At 39.3% G+C, this 19228-nt stretch overlaps 1 protein-coding gene across 3 annotated transcripts in view; it reads right to left on the minus strand.

Annotated features, from left to right (window-relative positions):
- Positions 1-14661: 14661 nt before the first annotated feature.
- The window catches only part of LOC138792470 (short transient receptor potential channel 4-like), a 130148-nt gene continuing 125581 nt past the window's right edge, over positions 14662-19228 (minus strand). For all 3 annotated transcript variants that reach the window (XM_069969942.1, XM_069969943.1, XM_069969944.1), the window contains 2 exons: positions 18060-18149; positions 14662-16496 (listed from right to left, as the gene is read on the minus strand). In XM_069969942.1, the coding sequence (XP_069826043.1) occupies positions 15822-16496; positions 18060-18149 (765 nt within the window). In that variant the 3' untranslated portion in view covers positions 14662-15821. The remainder of the gene's footprint in view (positions 16497-18059; positions 18150-19228) is intronic.

The following is a 19228-nucleotide window of genomic DNA, read 5'->3' on the forward strand; positions in this document are numbered from 1 at the left end:
TACCTGGGTGAAGCTAAGTGTCTGAGGGTGTCCTGGTTTAACCTGCACTGCGAGATAGAATACATAGATCTCCTGGTATTTTTGTTCTATCCAGGCTAGTTTCTCTGTGTATCAGGATACTGTCCTGCACTTTGTAGAGTGGTTCTCGGCATGGGCTAGGTTTATCCCCGACTTTCTCCATCTTGTAGTGTCTAGCATTGCATAGTGGAAATAGTGAATAGACTGGAAAAAATTTGTGTCTCTGGTTGCTTCATACACGTGTGTCTCACCACCTCACTAACACAACTAAACTTTGTCTTGGAAAAGAATCCTGGCAGAGCCAGGCCCTGGCTTGGCCACAGCAGGGACAACCGCTCTGTGTGTCCTTCTCCCTCGAGAATCTTGATAAGACTGAAGCTACACTTCCTCCCACTAATTGACTACTTCCTACAGGGGTGTGCAAGAGACCCTGTGAGTGGTGGAAAGGAATGTGTGCAAATAAGAGAAGAGAAAGAATAGGTGAGAAAAGAAGAGTGTCTCCACTGGACAATAAAAGTACTTGATATATGAGAAATAGTAACCCTTGGTTAGCTTCAGCTGTGCAAAGCATAAGAGCATAAACATAAAACACTGACATCTAGTGGTGAAATTACAAAATACCTTCATCACCACTTAGCTTTGAGGAAAGAACTTTTGCCACAGGTGTGAAACACGAAACACTCGTGGTGGGACATCACATATTCATGTAAAAACAAATTAAGCAATGTACCTGATGGTACATTCGCTTTAACCCTTTCACATAGTGAAATGTTTCTATCTTGCCTGCCTCTCCCTTCTTTCCACTAAACTATACAGATTTAATTTCTTTAGTCTGATGTGTTTTATATCTTAACAAATCTTCGCCGCACTGTCCTGATATAACCGAACCACTTTGATGTATTTGCCAAATTAAAATTTCTTATAGGCTTTTAAAATATAACATAAATAGGTTTCCTCTGCCAAGAGAGGATTTTAAGAGCTGACATTGATTTTTAACCTTTTAAGGACCAGACTGTTTTGGACATGGGCCATTATTAGCTTTGCTAATTCAAACCATATAGCATATACAATTTTTTTATCTGTTCTATTTTCAGACTGTTACATTTTCTTTTATCTACAGTAATTTATATTGGGATTTATGTTGACTGAGCTAACATTATTCAGACAAAGGCCTCATCCACATAGCCTTGTGCAAGACCGTACTGTCATCCATGATTGTGGGCACCTGCATATGTGCCACCGCAATCATAGACCTTGCCCTTGTAAAGGGGATTTAGTCTATGAAGCCAAGACTCTGTGCAGATGCACAGACCATGACATTCATGACATAAAAAGAATGAGAGAATTTGGTTTATTTCTATATATGATAGCCAATGGGAAATAATGAGGTCTGTGAAACAGAAACATTGGTCAATGTTACAGGCAGATCATGTATTAACCATATACCTACCCAATATCTGTGCTGACAGCAAAATAGGGAAAACTTGAATGATTTGCTAGTAGGAAGCCATTATATGGTAAAGTCAAAAAATCCTTTTGCTTTTAGAGGACAATGGTTGGACATGGCATTACAGTAAGTGATACCTAAACACTTCATGGTCTTTTATAACTGTGATCCTAAATTTATGTAAAAAGAGAAAATTTAGAGCATGCATTGTGGCATCAGAGGAGGAAAAAGCCATTGAGTGAGGTAAAATGGCCCCCTATGGGTTTGAATGAACATTGAGATTTTGCATCATATCAAGTAAGATTGTAGAATACCACTATAAAAAAATATGCAGAGAAATGCACCAGCCCTCGTCATGCTGTAATACAATCCTCATGCCAATCTCTTAGGTGTTCTGTGGTGTCAAGGTAAGTAAAATTGAAGTATCCAACAAAACATGAAAGTCCAGGCACTCACCAGTGACATAAAGTGCACTTGTATGCCTTTGAGGTTGAGGATGTACATCATGGTTCCCATTCTAATAAATTGATGTTTTTACCCTACCTGGTGAATGCCAAGTACTTTTGGCTGTGATAAAGCAGGGGTTAACATTTTCCAGCGTATAAGGCGAACCCCTGATAATCTTCTTAAAGGTCAGGGGTCGTCTTATACGCCCAATCTCCTTACATGCCCGAAAATACAGTAATTGGTTCCAGGACGACCATTGTATGTTAAAAACCACCATTGTACGTTGAAACCAAAACTCAATGGAAAACTGGTAATTGATTCTAAATCCTCCAAAATGAGAAAAAATGAAAATTTAAAGGAAAATAAGCAGCTAACTAATATAAATACAGCAAGTTCTTACATACAACAGTCAGAAAGAGCTACAAGAGACTCTAAATATCTTTCTGCGTAAACGACTGGAGCATTTTCAGGTCCTAGACAGATCACACAGGGTCCCAGAAAAATAAAATGAACCTGGTGCCCAAAGGTGCAACTCATTCTGGCCCAGATAAAGAGCAGTACAGGACATGTAGTATCACCCTGTACTGTAGAGAGGAGATACCAGACAGCCGACCGGTGCAGGCACTTCACTAAAACTGGGATTTTACCAGTAAAATGGCCACTTTCACTGGCGGATCAGCAAGTTTTTTTTACATGTTCTGCAGATCTGGACTGTCTGTAGCATTGTATGTTGAGTCTTGTCTCAAGAATCCAGAAAGTAACATTGTATGTTGAAAATATTTTATCTTGAGGCCATTGTAAGTTAAGGGATCACTGTACTGTATATGATACAGATGCAGGCTCCATTAGCCTTTCTAAAGCTCAGCTGCAGAGTGGATTCAGATTATGTGCATGGCTCATGCACATAAAAATAGGGGATCCATAGCTTTCTGTAACAAACGCTCAGATATTGTAGAAGCATATAAAGCACTCTAACTTTCCTGAAGAGTCTCTAGCTGTGTCTATGTACCTGCATTACTTCCAATCCTCACTCATGCCCCCTCAATCCTCCCCTCTCCATAGACTTCTGTGGGCAATGTAAACTGAACCTGATGGGCAGCTGGAACCTATAAGAATAACCTGTACTCATGGCTATAAATGATCAGTCAATGCTGGGAAGGTACATAGAGTGGAAAGTCCTTTAGCACGAGTCCTTGGGTTCAACAACTGGGTGGAGCCAACCCCTCCACATTAGCCAAGGAAGCTGAGCAAAAGCCAGTGGGGCACATTGGCAAATAGTAAACTTCTCTAAGTGTTTTTATTAATCCCTTTTGTAGATTTGTATAACTTGAGAAAAACTGTAGAATGGTAATCCCCTCAGTATGGACAGGCCTATGTCCATTGTCAGCAATAGTCAATCCTAGGAGCATTAGCAAGGCATAGCCTGGCTTCCAGGAACTCTGAAAAAACTGGAACACACCATACACTTGACAATTTCAGGCACTATCCAGAGGGTTAGACCCCAAGAAGAACACCCTCAGGATACTCAACTTTACTGCACTCCTCTAACACTGAAACCCCAAACTAAAAGTGAGAACATTGCCCTCTCCACCTCTACTTATAGACCTCTAGGTAGTTCCCTATTGGTAGAGAGGAGCCTGAGGTAGCTTGACATAGGTCAGAACTGGAGGGAAACTTTTGCAGCACTGTGATGGGCCTAGAGATAGCGAGGTGGCTGCCACGTAGGAAATTAACCCCTTAGCATCCTGCCACATGTGTTTGCTGTAAAGGAAAGCAGTGACACAGTGACAGCTACAGACCAAAATGCAGTTTAACACCTTTATCCTCAGTACCTGCGAATATCTGAAATAGAAATATAGTGCTGCACTACAAATGCCATCATTCCACAGCACAGCGACAAGCAGAGTTCCGGGACACTGCACTCTGCTGAGGACAAGTTTTCCCTACTGCACTCTGCTGAAGACAAGTTTTCCCTAGTGATGAGCAGTTGTTTGCCAATCCCAGTATATAACGAGATATACAGTATAGGGAGTTGTGCATTATTGCATTATTGCAATTTTCTATTGTTAGGTTATGTTCCCACAGCGTATCTTTTCGTAAAAGTATGGCCGTTGTTGCAATCGGCAAAAAGACACACTGCCTTATCTTCTATGGGATCCTGACCGGAGTGTATATGGGATCCCTCGCGGCCCCGCAAAGAAGTGACATATCAGTTTTCTGCTGCTGCTTTTCACTGAATAGCGGCAGCAGAAAACCCTGTCAGTTCACACTATGAATCGAGCGGATCTGGCAGCTCGCTCCATAGTGTGCTGTGGAGTGTTCTAAAGTGGGAGCACGCGGATGTGCCCGCACCAGAACTTTGTGGCGTAAAAGATCATTCGACCGGTACTGCAGTACCGGCCGGGATGATCTTTTCAGAGACCTGCCGTCACGGAACGGCCGGTCTCTTACGACATGTGAACATGGTCTTATAAAACACAACTATTGTGTATTAGCGCATCTGTTATTTTAACAGTCACCTAACCAACCAACCCCCCCATGCAACGTGTTTGCTTATAGTTATACTTTTTTTTATTTGTTATATATAAAGTATATTATCCATTTTATATAAATGATATTGCATTATTTTCTGACTGGGCATGCAATGCTTTATAGGAGTTTTTTCTCCACTTTTTGTTATGTAGAGAGCAGGATTAAGGCCATGGTTGTATAATGATGAAAAAATGAATATTGGAAAATATTAAACGTCCTGTGGGATTGTTGGTTGTAATATATAAGTGCATGTCCATTGGCACGTTGGGGTTATTAAATGAAATAGTGAGTTTCTACCAATCAGTTTGCTGGCTGCTACGTCAGACAAAGGAAAAAAAAAACATATTCTCTGTGTGTTTGTTAGTTTACATGAAGCATTGTCAGGAATGACAATAATATTAAATTTCTGGTTAAAAATTGCTTAGAGTAATGAGTCCGATTGGGATCTATTTGTTTTAATGTCTCCTTTTAATATCTGACAGCAGAAGCTCAAGATAAAGCAGAGGGAAATCTCTTCGAGAAATATATAGTTTGCCAAGTGGCTGCATACAGTACTTATAGTAAATCTTCCCATTGGCAATTCTTGCTGTCACTCTGGATTAATAGTCCTCTCACTTTCTATTATAATTTGCCAATAAAAATAAACTAGCTGTGTTAGTGTTGGTACAAATATAATTTTAACCCATTTATTTTCATGGATGCCTTAGGGCACTAAATTCTTTATGTGGTTATAATATGTGACAGTTCCGTTCCATCCACACATTCTTGCCTACATGACATCTCTAGATTTAGAAGTGTTACAAGGGGCTATTGGGAATCAGAATCAGTTAGTAAGAAACAAAGGGGGAGATTTATCAAACATGGTGTAAAGTGAAACTGTCTCAGTTGCCCCTAGCAACCAATCAGATTCCACCTTTCATTTTCCAAAGAGTCTGTGAGGAATGAAAGGTGGAATCTGATTGGTTGCTAGGGGCAACTGAGCCAGTTTCACTTTACGCCATGTTTGATAAATCTCCCTTAAAGTGTGCATTTACATAGAGAGATTTATCTGATGGATTTTTGAAGCCAAAACCAGCAACAGACTATAAACAGGTAACAGGTAATAAAGGAAAGACTGAGATTTCTTCCATTTTCAAATCCATTCCTGTCTTTGGTTTCAAAAATCTGTCAAATAAATCTGTCTGTGTAAACGCACCCTTAGCCACCATCACGTATTGTACATGTCTATAGGTCCCTTTGTGTGACAGGTGTATGAAGTGGGCTCAGGACTGCAGCATACCCATTGACATCCCAAGTGACTGCTACTAAGAGTTAGCACTAAGCATTCTATCCCTTGATAGGCCTCAGTGGCTGGCATGCCTTATTCTTTTAAAGAGAGTTACTTAAGGTACATAATCCAGTGGTTCACCAATATAAATGTTGCTTCGGTAGTGACATGTGGTGTCCCACTACTTAGTGCCTTAGGAACCTGTTGCAAAGTTCTCATGCCAGGGTAAGTGGTGATGGAGTAAGTCTATAGTTTCACTACTAGATGTCAGTATCTTTTGTATGCTTATGTTCTTGTCCGCACAGCTGAAGTTAGCAGTGGGTTAATGTTGTTGTTATACTATGTGTTCAGTGCTAACTCGACGGGTAACTCAACACTGTAGGGCAGAAAGTGGTCAGACTGAAGTCTATACACAGGTACAAGTAACTTCTCTACTCTCAAAGTTCGGGCAAAGTACATTGCTACATTGGGTTAGGACTCCCTCTACAAACTCTTCTCCTTTACTCTCTTCTACTATCAACTCTTCAAGCACCGCTACAACTACCTCTTCTACTCTACGTCTTCAAGCACCTCCTCAAGCACAAACAAGTTCAAGAACTAAAGTGTACATGAAGATTTTTCTATTCTACCAAATTGTATTGTACTGCTGAGAGACTTTACAGTAAAGTTGTTCTATTTTTGATAGCACTGGGACTCTGTCATCCATCCTACACACCAGCACTAGGGATGGTCCGAACCCGCCGAGGTTCGGGTTCGGATGAACCCGAACGCTCGGCATTGGATTCCCGCTGTCTGCCTGCTCCGTGCAGCGGGCGGATACAGCGGGAGGACTGCCTGGAAAAATGGGATACAGCCTATGGCTATGGCTGTATCCCCTTTTTCCAGGCGGTCCTCCCGCTGGATCCGCCCTCTGCATGGAGCAGGCAGACAGCGGGAATCATTACCAAGGGTTCGGGTTCGTACGAACCCAAACCGAACTCAGTTCGGACCATCCCTAACCAGCACCCACACACACTAACCACACACCTTGGGTTATTTTTCCCTGGACTGTGGGTGGCGGTACCGATAGTCTGGGTGGGTCAATTGCCACTCAGGATTACCGTGAAAAAACCCCAAGGGACCCAAACAAACCCAGCAGGTTACGATCATTGGGGAACATAGCGAGCCACATAAATAACGCAGGTACCAACATCACACCTGTTTGCTGGACAAGCACTGGCGTCACAACACTACCATCTTTGGCTGAGCTGACACAACAACCCCTATACCTTCACCTCACCACAGACAAACAATGAAAAGCATTTACCTACATCTACTTGTACAGAACATATGTTCAGATATTAATACGTAGGTACTGTAACTTGTTAGCTATTGATACGGACAGGCTGTACTAATGAAGCACTGATCTAATGGTTTAGCGCAGTACATAGGATTGCTCATTGAAGTCCCCATGGGGAACTATAAAGTGTATAATACCTAAAATAAACAAATGTCTTTGAAAATATAAATAAATCATCCAATAATAATAAAAAAAAATGAGTCACCCTCCTGAAATAAATAAATAAATAAATAAAAATAAACATTTGTTATTTGATTGCATGAAATGAAAAATCCTGTAAACTGCAATATGAAGTTGGGTGTGCAAATTTTTATTTTAAAGGGGTATATTAGTGAGTTCTTGAGTATACAACGAGCAGCTTTAAATATTTCATTGACTCATTGGTAAGTATGCAATTGGTAGGAATATTACTTTTAGTACATTATATTTATTTTTAAAGGGGTTGTCGGGCATAAACAACTAATCTCTGATGCTGCCGGGGCTGCGTGGTACATAACAGTGCGGTATACTTACCTGTCTTGCTCTGTCCCAGCTGCCGGTTTCCAGGCCTCCCGCTCTCTGCCGCTGTCATCTTTTTCACAGCTGACGTGGCCATTCTCACAGGAAATGGCCACTCAGCATAGACAGCAATATACAGTGCTATTGACACTGGTATGTCCCCCGCAGCCCCTGAGGTATCATACATTAATCGTTTATGCCTGAGAACCCCTTTAAGGGTATGACCACAAGTACTGACTCGCAGAGGAAATCTTGCAGTGAGTTTTGCAGCGAGATCCGCTATGAGTCAAGGTCCTGGCAGGCTCCTGGGACTACATACTCGCAGCGGTCTGAAAGAAAGCGGTCTGTAATGCTTCAGCTCTCGTTTGGCTCCCCTGCTGTCTGTATATACATTACCTCTCTCCTTGCCGCACGGGGTCCCGGCGTCCTGCTCTCCCACCCAGCCAATCAGTCTTTCAGGCCGCTGCGAGTATGTAGTCCCAGGGGCCTTCCAGGACCTTAACTTGCAGCAAGATTTCCGCTACGAGTCTGTACGTGTGAACGCACCCTAAAGAATATTTTCAAACCTACTGTCTACGCTGAAACAGTATTGGACCTCAATACCCATCCCAACCATTGTTTTGCTGCTCATAGCAACCGATCAGAGGGCAACTGAATTTTTTTTTTAATTAACCTGAAAATATGAAAGCTGTACACTAGTTGCAATGGGTACCCAGTTATTGATAACATTTATAATGTAAATGAAACTAAATAAAAAAAAATTTTTTAATATAATCACTGAATCAATCAACACGACAAATATTAAAAAGACTCTGTAGCAATGGTTTTATATTACTGATATTTTTACTAATGACCAGATGCTTCCAAATCAGAGTAAGAAAAAGAAAACATTTGATAAAGACAAAACACAGATCTTGTAAGTTACTTGTACAAAAACCCGATTGCTGACGCCGTATTCAATAGTGTTACCATAGCAACATAAATGATGATGAACAGTTTATGTCTTTATGTTACTCACTTCGGAAACATAAACATAAAGAAATACTCTGGTCATCACGTAATGTTACCCTGATACGCCTCTAAATTGAGCAAAAAAAAAAAAGTTTTTAATTTTGTGTGACCATGACACATAATTTTCCAAAGTCCAAATACATTTTAAAAAATTCATAATAAAAAAAAACCCATCATCATAGATGCCGCTAACCGCAAGATATGAGGCAAATCTAGCAACCAATGTTTTTTTTTTTTTTTTTTAAACATTCAAGACCTCAAGATTGACACAAACACATGGTCATGTGATGGCTACACAGCGGCATTTCACACATAGTTATTTTTTTTACAGCTTTTTTCTTTTTATGATGTTTTTGGTGAATATGACAGGATATTGTTGAAAAAAAAAATACAACAACAGCATATGTGCACATAGCCCGAACTGTAATGGGCCGTGCCATTGTGTGGTCACTAAATGACCGGGAAAGTTTTTCAGCCTCTAGAAGTAAGTGATGAGGACTCAATCACAAGTAGACATCTTGAAACAAATGGAAATTAAAGGGATACTTCAGTCAAGAGCATTTATTATCCATCAACTAGATAGGTTATTGATGGCAGACCACTTGCTGAAAGTATTTTGCTCCCCTTACCTGTTAAGCTACCCAGCCGCGACTAGGAGTTTGAATGGAGTGGCAATCCAGCATGAGCTATGTCACGCCATTAAAAGTCTATTTCAGTGAGAGAAACAACCAAACAAACACTGTGCTTGGTATGTAGGTAATGGATACTTTTTTTTCTGGTGTACTCCTCTAATATCCAAAAAATATATTAAAAAAAATCTTTATTATATAATAAATAAGCTTACTTTACAGAAGGTCAGGGCATGATATATCTATTAATACAGAAAGATATGCCACCAACAGTCTTTTAGTCTCCCATAAAATAAATATAGTATAATACAAAATAATTTAAAAATCTATACTGTTTATAAACATGTGCCTGGAGCTAAGAATCCACAATTAAAGATGCTCTATAATTTTTGCACAAATAATCAAGACCCTGATGTGTTTTCTGTGGTTTTCCATAGGGCTTCAGCTGATGGCCCATGTACACAGATGGGCAGGTAGGTAGACAGGTAGACAGAACTGATGATTGTTTTGTTTCCTTCTGGTATTGTGCACACCCTATTATAAGTCTTGAATGTTAAAGAAAACATACAGATAATTTTACAAATGTCTGACAGGTCAAATTAGGGCATCAGAATTTTTGGTTGGTGGAGGTCCAAATGGTTACACCCAACCGATAGCTAGAAAAAGTCAGCAGATGTGCTCAGTCATTAGAATTAAGCTAGCAGGCTAATGGTCCTTTTACACTGAGCGATAATTCGCCCAGTCGATCGTTTAACGATTTTGAAGTAACAATGTGTTTTTTATAACGATCAGCGTTTAGACAGAACGATAGATCGTTTAAAAAAAATCATTATTGCAATCGTTTTAAGATCGCTTAAGCCCATCTCACACATAGGGTGAATCTTTGAAAGACTGTTTACAGGAAGCGATCTGCGAATTTTTAGCGAACGACCAACGACGATTTGTGAACTTGTTGAAAGATCAAAATGAACGATTTTTCGCTCGTCGTTTGATCGTTTGCTGTGTTTACACGAGCCGATAATCCCTTAAATGCGATCATAATCGCGAAAATTCGAACAATAATCGTTCCCTGTAAAAGGACCATTAGGCTATATTTACATAACATGATGATTGGTATTTTTGGACTGCCGTCCTTTAATGCCAAAAGATTGTCGTCTTTTGTCAATGATGGCCTCAATTAATGATCATGATCATTATTTGCGTCCTCCTTTTGTCCTTAACTGACGGCCATCAAAAAAAAAATACACTGCCATTTTGATGTTGTGTGAACATAGCCTAAGGCTGGGTTCACACTACGTATATTTTAGTCATTATTGTGGTGCTCATATTGCAACCAAAACCAGGAGTGGATTAAAAAAACCCAGAAAGGATCTGTTCACACAATGTTGAAATTGAGTGGATGTCCGCCATTTAATAGCAAATATTTGCTGTTATTTTAAAACAACGGCTGTTGTATTGAAATAATGGCCGTTATTTACTGTTATATGGCGGCCATCCACTCAATTTCAACATTGTGTGAACAGTTCCTTTCTGTGTTTTTAATCCACTCCTGGTTTTGGTTGCAATATGAGGACCACAATACTGACTGAAATATACGTAGTGTGAACCCAGCCTAAGGCTATGTTCACACTACGTAAATCTACGGCCGTATTTGTCGCCGCAGGATTTGCGGGGTGGAACATAGCATTATTTGTTATAGGATCCCGGCCGGAGCGTACACACATCGTATACGCTCCGGCCGGATCCCATGCGGCGTTACAAACAACTGACAGGTTCATTATTTGTGGATGGAATTCAATGAATTCCGCCCGCAGAAGGACCTGTCAGTTCACACAGTGAAGCGAGAGGCTCCGGCCGCTTGCTTCACTGTGTGCTATGGGAAGCTCTGATGCTGGCACGCGCTGATGCGCCCGCATCAGAGCTCTACGGAGGAAAGATCATCCGGCTGGTACTTAAGTACCGGCCGTGATGATCCGGGCTGAGACCGGCCGTTCCGTGACCCGGCCAGAGTCACGGAACGGCCGGTCTCATCCGTAGTGTGAACATAGCATAAAGAAGTATAGAATGGGTATAAAACTTTCTATAAATCTATACACTGCACACACCTGAGGATAGCCAAGCAGACTCGAATGAAAACAGTACAATATTCAGTAAAATGGTTTTACCTTATCATTTTATGGGATTGGTGTGGATCTTAGCACCTGGACCACCACCATTCAAGACATCTAACATGTCACCATTTATATTGTGGGAGGTACTGTATCATTCCATGCATGTAGCTTTGCCGATTTCCCCAAAAAATAAATGTTAGAGAACCTGATATGCTCTGAAGTTTGAGGCTCGCTTTGTAAAAAGTACAGTGTATGCCTGTTTGCATTTCAATACTAAAATTTTGCAGCAAAGTTCCATACAATGCAATTGAATAGGGTTTTACAGAAACACATTTACGCATGGTGGAAAAAAAAAATAGGATGTTTGATCATTTACGTCATTGATTTTTTCTGGATTATCGCAGCAGATTTCACCTTAGTAAAGAAAGGGTGAAAATTACAAACAAATACACATATGTGATCAAATGTACTTTAAAAGTCCTGTATACATGTCCAAAAGATCATTGTGAGTTCTATTATAATGTGGCATCATTGTAGAAATGAAATCAGTCCTCAGTCATTCTGCAATGACATTAACTATTTCTAAATCAGCATAGTGAGCTCAGAGCGCGGTTATGCATCCCTTACTTACTGTTTATAGATTCTCTGGACTGGGAGCTCTGCACCTGACACAAAGATCTCTGCCCCATCAAATTAAAGCTTTTATTATTTATTTATTATATTAAATGTTTTTTGTATTCTGTGGACAACCTTGAATTTGAGATTTTAATTCAATCAAATGGTCAAATTGGGGTGCAGGGTTTTTAGTTTTATTTGCATACTTTTTTACCCGGTGCCTTGTTTTTTCCCACATTACATGCTTTCTTTTTTTTTATAAATACCCAAAATAAAACCGTATAAAGGCCCTTTGCTTTTTTTTTTTTTTTTTTAAATCAGACAGCAGCAACCTAGTATTACCAGGATGGAAAAGTTCACAGTTTTTGGGCTCTTGTCACCCTAAAGATACTAGTCTCTTGCCACCCCACAGATTCTCCTGGCTTTAAGGTATCCAAGTGTTCCTGGTGCTTGTGACAGTGGGTACCTGGGTAATGTTAACCCCCTTCTTCATAATGCATAATGGAATGAATATACCAGTAATGTAAAAGAAAACAAACAAACAAACAAAAAAAACCCATCAGGAATAAATTTAACATGAAAAATTCTAGTCTTCAATGTAGTCTGAATCCAAGGAAATCCTGGAATTCTTTATTATGGGCACACTTTAAGGGCCCAGCCACATGTGGTATTGAGGCTATAGTCCTGTAGTCACCTCATATTTAAACTTACAATGCCTCCAGCACCATATTAGGGATATCCTCGATATCCAATGTAACATGGCACTATAGTTTTCTGTCTCATTCTGTAAGACCTTGATATACAAAACTTCTATTTGCTTCTATAAAGTTGAAAACCTGCAGATAGGGGATGAGTACTGTCGATTGGAAAACCCCTTTAAAATTTCATATAAAATGATTGCTGTTCATCCATTTATTTGGGTCTGGATCTAAAGGAAGTAATATTTAGGGTATGGTTATGATAAATAGCTGCTCCTCTTATGTTATGTGATTGCTTATAGCTTAGACCAGTTTCAGATGGTGACAATACAGCCACACTTTAGCATGCATACAGATGTGTCTAGCTATACCATTCCCTTAGATAAGTTAGAGAAAGAATTTTTTACATGACATTCTTTAAACATAATATTCTGAAATGTTATAAATACACTCAAAAGGCATCATTTAGATAACAATATCTGCCCCTCCACAGTCCTCTTACACTGAAAGATATTCGGACATCCGTGGCTGCAAATGAACGCCGATCAGTGAGATTGGCTCTCATTTAAAGAGCCTTTTGAAGACACGATCAATCAGGCAGCTGGGCTGTACAAACGATCACTGCATCTTTCGTGTGGCCATTTAAACAGATGTGTCCAATAGAAATAAATGTTGCCACTGCCCAAAAGATGCAATCATCCGACAAGCAGGCATTTTACCTCTCCTCCGCTGATTGCTGACACTTTTACACAGGCCTTATAGCAACTTATAGCAACACTTGTTGCTGATAATCGTCGGTGTAAAAGGAGCTTTTCACAGTGTTTACACTTAGAGTCCTATTACACGTGCTGATAAAGGCCCGATCAATACTGTAAATGAGCACCAAACTGCTAGATCAGCGCTTGTTTACTGGGCCTGTTACATGGCCCCATAATTGTTTAGCATTGGCTGCATGTACATCATTAGCGATGTCCATGCAGCTCTTGCCCACACAGTTAATACATTACCTGTCCACACTCCCGGTCTCCTCCTGCGCTCTGTATAAGTCCAGGCTGCAGCTTCAGATCGGTCTGAGCTGAAAAGCCCCTCAGCCAATCACTGGCCTCGACCGCCACATACAGAGCGCAGAAGATGACTGGGAGCAGGGAGACAGGTAATATATAACTGTTTGGGCAATTGTCAGCCATCGGCCATGCATCGCTTTTACACATAGTGATGCGTGGTTGGTGCCTGATGATTTTAGGTCTGGGCCTAAAGAAACGATCAGCTGTTGATCGTGTAATCGGTTGATCGTTGTCTCTATTACATAAAGCGATGATTGGCAGAATCAGGCCGATTCGGCAAATTAGTGTTCTGTTTAATAGGGCCCTAAGTGGGGGAAGGTCCCTGAATCAAATCTAGCGTTCTGTTGATCTAATTTGGTTTCAGTAAAAGCACAGGATGCGCTGGCATTAAGGCCACAATAGAGATGATAAAATGTGGAATAACAGTTGTCTAAATCTACCTTACATGATATTTTGTAGTTTATATTTATAACTTTACAGAAAATACATAATTAAGGATGCTGGCCCACATTTGCAATTATGTTTGTGTGAAAATTTACATATAGTTTGCAGCTTTTGCGTGTTGCATGTGTACCAAATCATTATATTTATTCAGCCTTTTTAAGTACTTTTTCCAAATGTATAAATAAGTAAAAAAAAAATAGAGGAGTGGCTAGGAAAGTGTGGACGAGTAGACAGATTTATTAAACTGGTACAAAAATGGTGCAGTTTGACGTCTACTGTAAACGGTCTAAAATATACAAGTTATCTCAGACTTTAATGGTTCTGCTTTTCCTACAACAAATGTCAAATATATTACTGAAGCCTAATGGTATTAGCTGACATATGATGTTGAATGATATATTATTTAATAATATGATACATAATGTAATATTAGTTTTTATTTCTTGTCATAATGTATTGAATATATGTATTGATTTTTTTTTATTACAGTTTAATATATATATATATATATATATATATATATATATATATATATGTCAGTGTATGTAGAATTTGGCAATTTAGTCTCACCTTGTATAATACCTGCATACCAAAGCAACTTTTATAATTCTACAGTATTCTGAGTTAAAATCTTAGCAACATTAGATTCTTAAAAGAGTTATACTAAGTATTGTACAATGATATGATGTAGATAAAATTAACTGCCCCACTATATTATGTTGGGAGTGCATTTCTAATGATAACCAACAAAACTGTGAATGCAGCTCTGGAGTATAAAGCTAGTTGTAATGCAGAATACAACAGAAGTTAAGTACTGCCCTGTATTTTTAAAGATTGCACCAATAAAAATTGAATTTTGCACAAAGGTGGACTTGCCCTTTAAGGTGAATCCATTTAGTGTAAATATGATCATCAGATGTTGATAAAGTAATGACGAAACAGAAGACATTTATTGGAAATTTTAAATTAGTACAAAGGAAAAGAAGAAGAGTTGTTGTTTTGTCCCTAATACTTGTCTTCCACATTGTTTTTAACCACTGTTCAGTAGATAAAATCCCTGCAATTTCCATCCTAGTCTGTGGAAAGAAGCCAATGCCAACATAGTCACCAAACTCAAACAAGAGAGACCCATTCAACAACAGGTCTACCAGGTCTCTTTATCGCTGTTTCAAAAACTGTCGAAATGCTTTGCTCCTCCCGAGAAGTACAATGAGAACTATATGAAGTGAGGCTCCACCTTATTTATGGATCATACCCTTTGCTCCTATATAGTTTGTGCAATACACAATGAAACACCCTGTACATAAAAAACATGTTCTCTAATATTCCCTGAGCTTCATGTCTAATTCCATGTGAAGAACAGTTTCCTCGATACACTACAGTAGGTGCCTTGAAATACATCCCAACAAGAAATAATATAGAATGGTTTTTTGTTTTTCAATGCATTCAATAGGAATATTTTGCATAGTCTAGCTTATATGGATAGAATTATATACTGATATTTGGGTTATGGGAAAAAAAAATACATTAACACACTGTCCTTTTGCCGATCATACAATCCCTACTGGCATTCCCTATAGATGGTTGTATCTGTATAAATGGTCATCATGCCCCAAAGTGACAATGCTTGTATCAGTCATGTAAGGAATTACTGAACATTCCGAAAGCACTTAAAACATATGTCCTATGTACAGATGGTAATCACAGTCTTGTTGTTGTATCTTGTTCTTCTGTGGAAGGTTCCTCTTGTGTGCTCTTTGAATCTGACTGTAGCATTTGTTTGACGTCATCTAAATGACTCTCCTCTATTACACCGTGGCCACTGTCAGAAGGCTCTAATGGTAGACATTCCAAGGTGTCCTTAGTACCTTGAGATACTATGCATTGTTCATCCAGTTTGTTAACATTTAATTCGGAGGTAAGTTCTTGGCTTTTTACAGAATTCAATGTTTTTTCTGTTGGGCTGGTTATTTCCAGCTCCGGAATTTCCTCAGAAACGGAGTAGATTTTAGAAGAACTCTGTTCTGTGCTAGAACTTTTTACATGTCTGTGAAAAAGCCCAAAGCTTTTTATGTCTTTGGCAAATTGAATTTTCTTCGGCTTTTCCTTAGTCTCTGAAGCCAGCAAAGCGGAGCCATTGCTGACATTATTATGCTTATCGGCTGTTATCTCTGCCGTTCTAGAATGAATCATCGTCGTTATGTCGAATAAGCTGAAGTTGTTCTTCTGTGTTCTACTTTTCTTTTCCTTGGGTTTGCTTTTCTCTTCTGCCTCCTCTGCTACATTGTTCATTTTAGTGTTGTGAAGATTTAACTTGTTTCCTTTTAACAATCCCAAGACTTCAAAACGGAAGCTGGAAATATCTTGCTTTAGTTCCTATGAAAAATGAAAAAATTGGTTTGATCACCAGGATAAGGTAACATTTGTGTAGCTGCTCTATAATTGCCTCAAATTTCTTATGCCTTTCTTACCTTAAGTTCGCACGTAGTAAAAAAAAAAAAAAAATTATATATATATATATATATTTATATATTCTATATTCTATACGCTGTGTGCACTGACAGCCAATTTCCTATTTACTTCAATGGAGATCAATATTTTATTGAAAATACAACCATAATTTTGCTGTGTGTAAACACAGCCTTAGGCTATGTTCACACAACGTATATTTTCATAAAAGTAAGTCCGTTGTTGAAATCGGCAACAACCGCTGTACTTTCTACAGAAATATACATTGCCATATCTTCTATGGGATCCCTTCCAGAGCGTATACACATAGTATACGCTCTATCCGGGATCCCTCACGGCGCCACAAAGAACCGACATGAATAGCAGCCGTAGAAAACCATGTCAATGCACACTATGAAGCGAGCACACTCTCCATTGTGTGCTGTGGTAAGTTCTGATGCGGACGCGCACGAATGCGCCCGCATCAGAACTTTGCGGCGTGAAAGATCATCCGTCACGGAACAGCCGGTCTCTTACATTGTGTTAACATAACCTTAGGCTATGTTCACACAACGTAGGTGTTGTAGAATTACAACAAGGGCTGTGATTTATACAACACACACATTGTATGCGAATAAATGGAATCCCAGCCGGAGTTTATACATCTAGGGGGAGATTTATCAAACATGGTATGAAGTGAAACTGGCTCAGTTGCCCCTAGCAACCAATCAGATTCTACCTTTTATTTTCCAAAGAGTCTGTGAGGAATGAAAGGTGGAATCTGATTGGTTGCTAGGGGCAACTGAGCCAGTTTCACTTCATACCATGTTTGATAAATCTCCCCCTAAGTATGTAGAAAAGGGGTCTGCAGTAACCTGTATCAGGAAGAGGGGGCCTAAAAAGTAACCTGTGCAGAAGAAGCTTAGATCAAGCGGTTCATGTTAGATGGAGGGCCATAAAAACCAGTCTGTTTTGGTCTTATTTAATACTTATAAGAAATACTTATAAGCAATACTATATACTGTAGGTATATAGTATTGCTGCAATTGAAACAGTCCATAGTATACATAGTTTACACATAGAATGCACACTACAGGATGCATTCTATAAACGGGATAAAAAAAAGATCCGCCTGCCATCAATGACCAAGACCCATAGGCCCCTTTACTCTTTTGGCTAATAAAAAGAACAGGGGAGTATTATATGATGACGGATCCACATTAAAGTCTGTAATTACAAAATAAGTTCTGGTGAGTGTTAGCAATTATACAATAAAGTCACAGTGAGAATTCAAAGAAAATAAGGATAAATATAGGGAAGAATACTGTATGTATGTAAGGAGGTATATTCCTTACCTCCACATTTCCATAACCTTAAAATATTCAATTAGATGTACTTCACCAGTCTATTACTCACAGCGAAGAATTGTAAGGTAATGTTGCATAGATGAAACATGACAAACAACTGGAACAGGAATAATGAACACGATACCTTGAAGTTTTCCTCCGTTAACCCTTCTTCAGTCTTAGCATCCCTGATCATTGCAGCAACATATCTCTTAACAAGATTCCTCATAACCTCCTGAAGCATGAAGAGAAGATACATCAAAGATCTTTCAGCATAATTACCAATTAAATTAAACAAAATAGTGACGCCATAAAACAGGTAACATGGCTATTCCTGCATTCATTATTCGTGGTTTTCAAGACATGTGGATGCTGCCATTCAAGAGGAACCTTTATTATTTACAATGGAAGAAAAATCAATCCTGGTCATGTGACCAGGTACAGCTTAAGGCTATGTTCACACACTATCACTTTGCAGGCATTTTTTTTTTTTTTTTGTAAAAGACTCTTTTGGTAATTGCGGCCGCAAATCATGATCATTGTGTGAACATAGCCTTAATTAGTGTATGATTCCATGGTGTAGCTGCTGTATGTGGTTGAAACCATGTCCACATGTAGTGTTGTGATGCTGCATGATTCTTGCTTTCATTACTGCAGCTCTGTATACTCAGATTGGCTGCTGAGCCAAAGCCTAAGCCCACCAGGAAACATACATACACTCGTACATAGCAGGAAGCATACATACACTCGTACATAGCAGGAAGCATACATACACTCATACATACCAGGAAGCATACATACACTCGTACATAGCAGGAAGCATACATACTCATACATACCAGGAAGCATACATACACTTGTACATAGCAGGAAGCATACATACTCATACATACCAGGAAGCATACATACACTCGTACATAGCAGGAAGCTTACATACACTCATACATACCAGGAAGCATACATACACTTGTACATAGCAGGAAGCTTACATACACTCATACATACCAGGAAGCATTCAGACACTCGTACATAGCAGGAAGCATACAGACACTTATACATATCAGGAAGCATACATACACTCATACAGTACATACCAGGAAGCATACATACACTCGTACATACTAGGAAGCATACAGACACTTACACATACCAGGAAGGTTACATACACTTATATATACCAGGAAGCATACATACACTCATACATACCAGAAAGCATACATACACTCATACATACCAGGAAGCATACATACACTCGTACATAGCAGGAAGCATACAGTACATACACTCATACATACCAGGAAGCATACATACACT

This window comes from Dendropsophus ebraccatus, chromosome 5 (assembly GCF_027789765.1).
Source record: "Dendropsophus ebraccatus isolate aDenEbr1 chromosome 5, aDenEbr1.pat, whole genome shotgun sequence".
Classification (NCBI taxonomy): domain Eukaryota; kingdom Metazoa; phylum Chordata; class Amphibia; order Anura; family Hylidae; genus Dendropsophus; species Dendropsophus ebraccatus.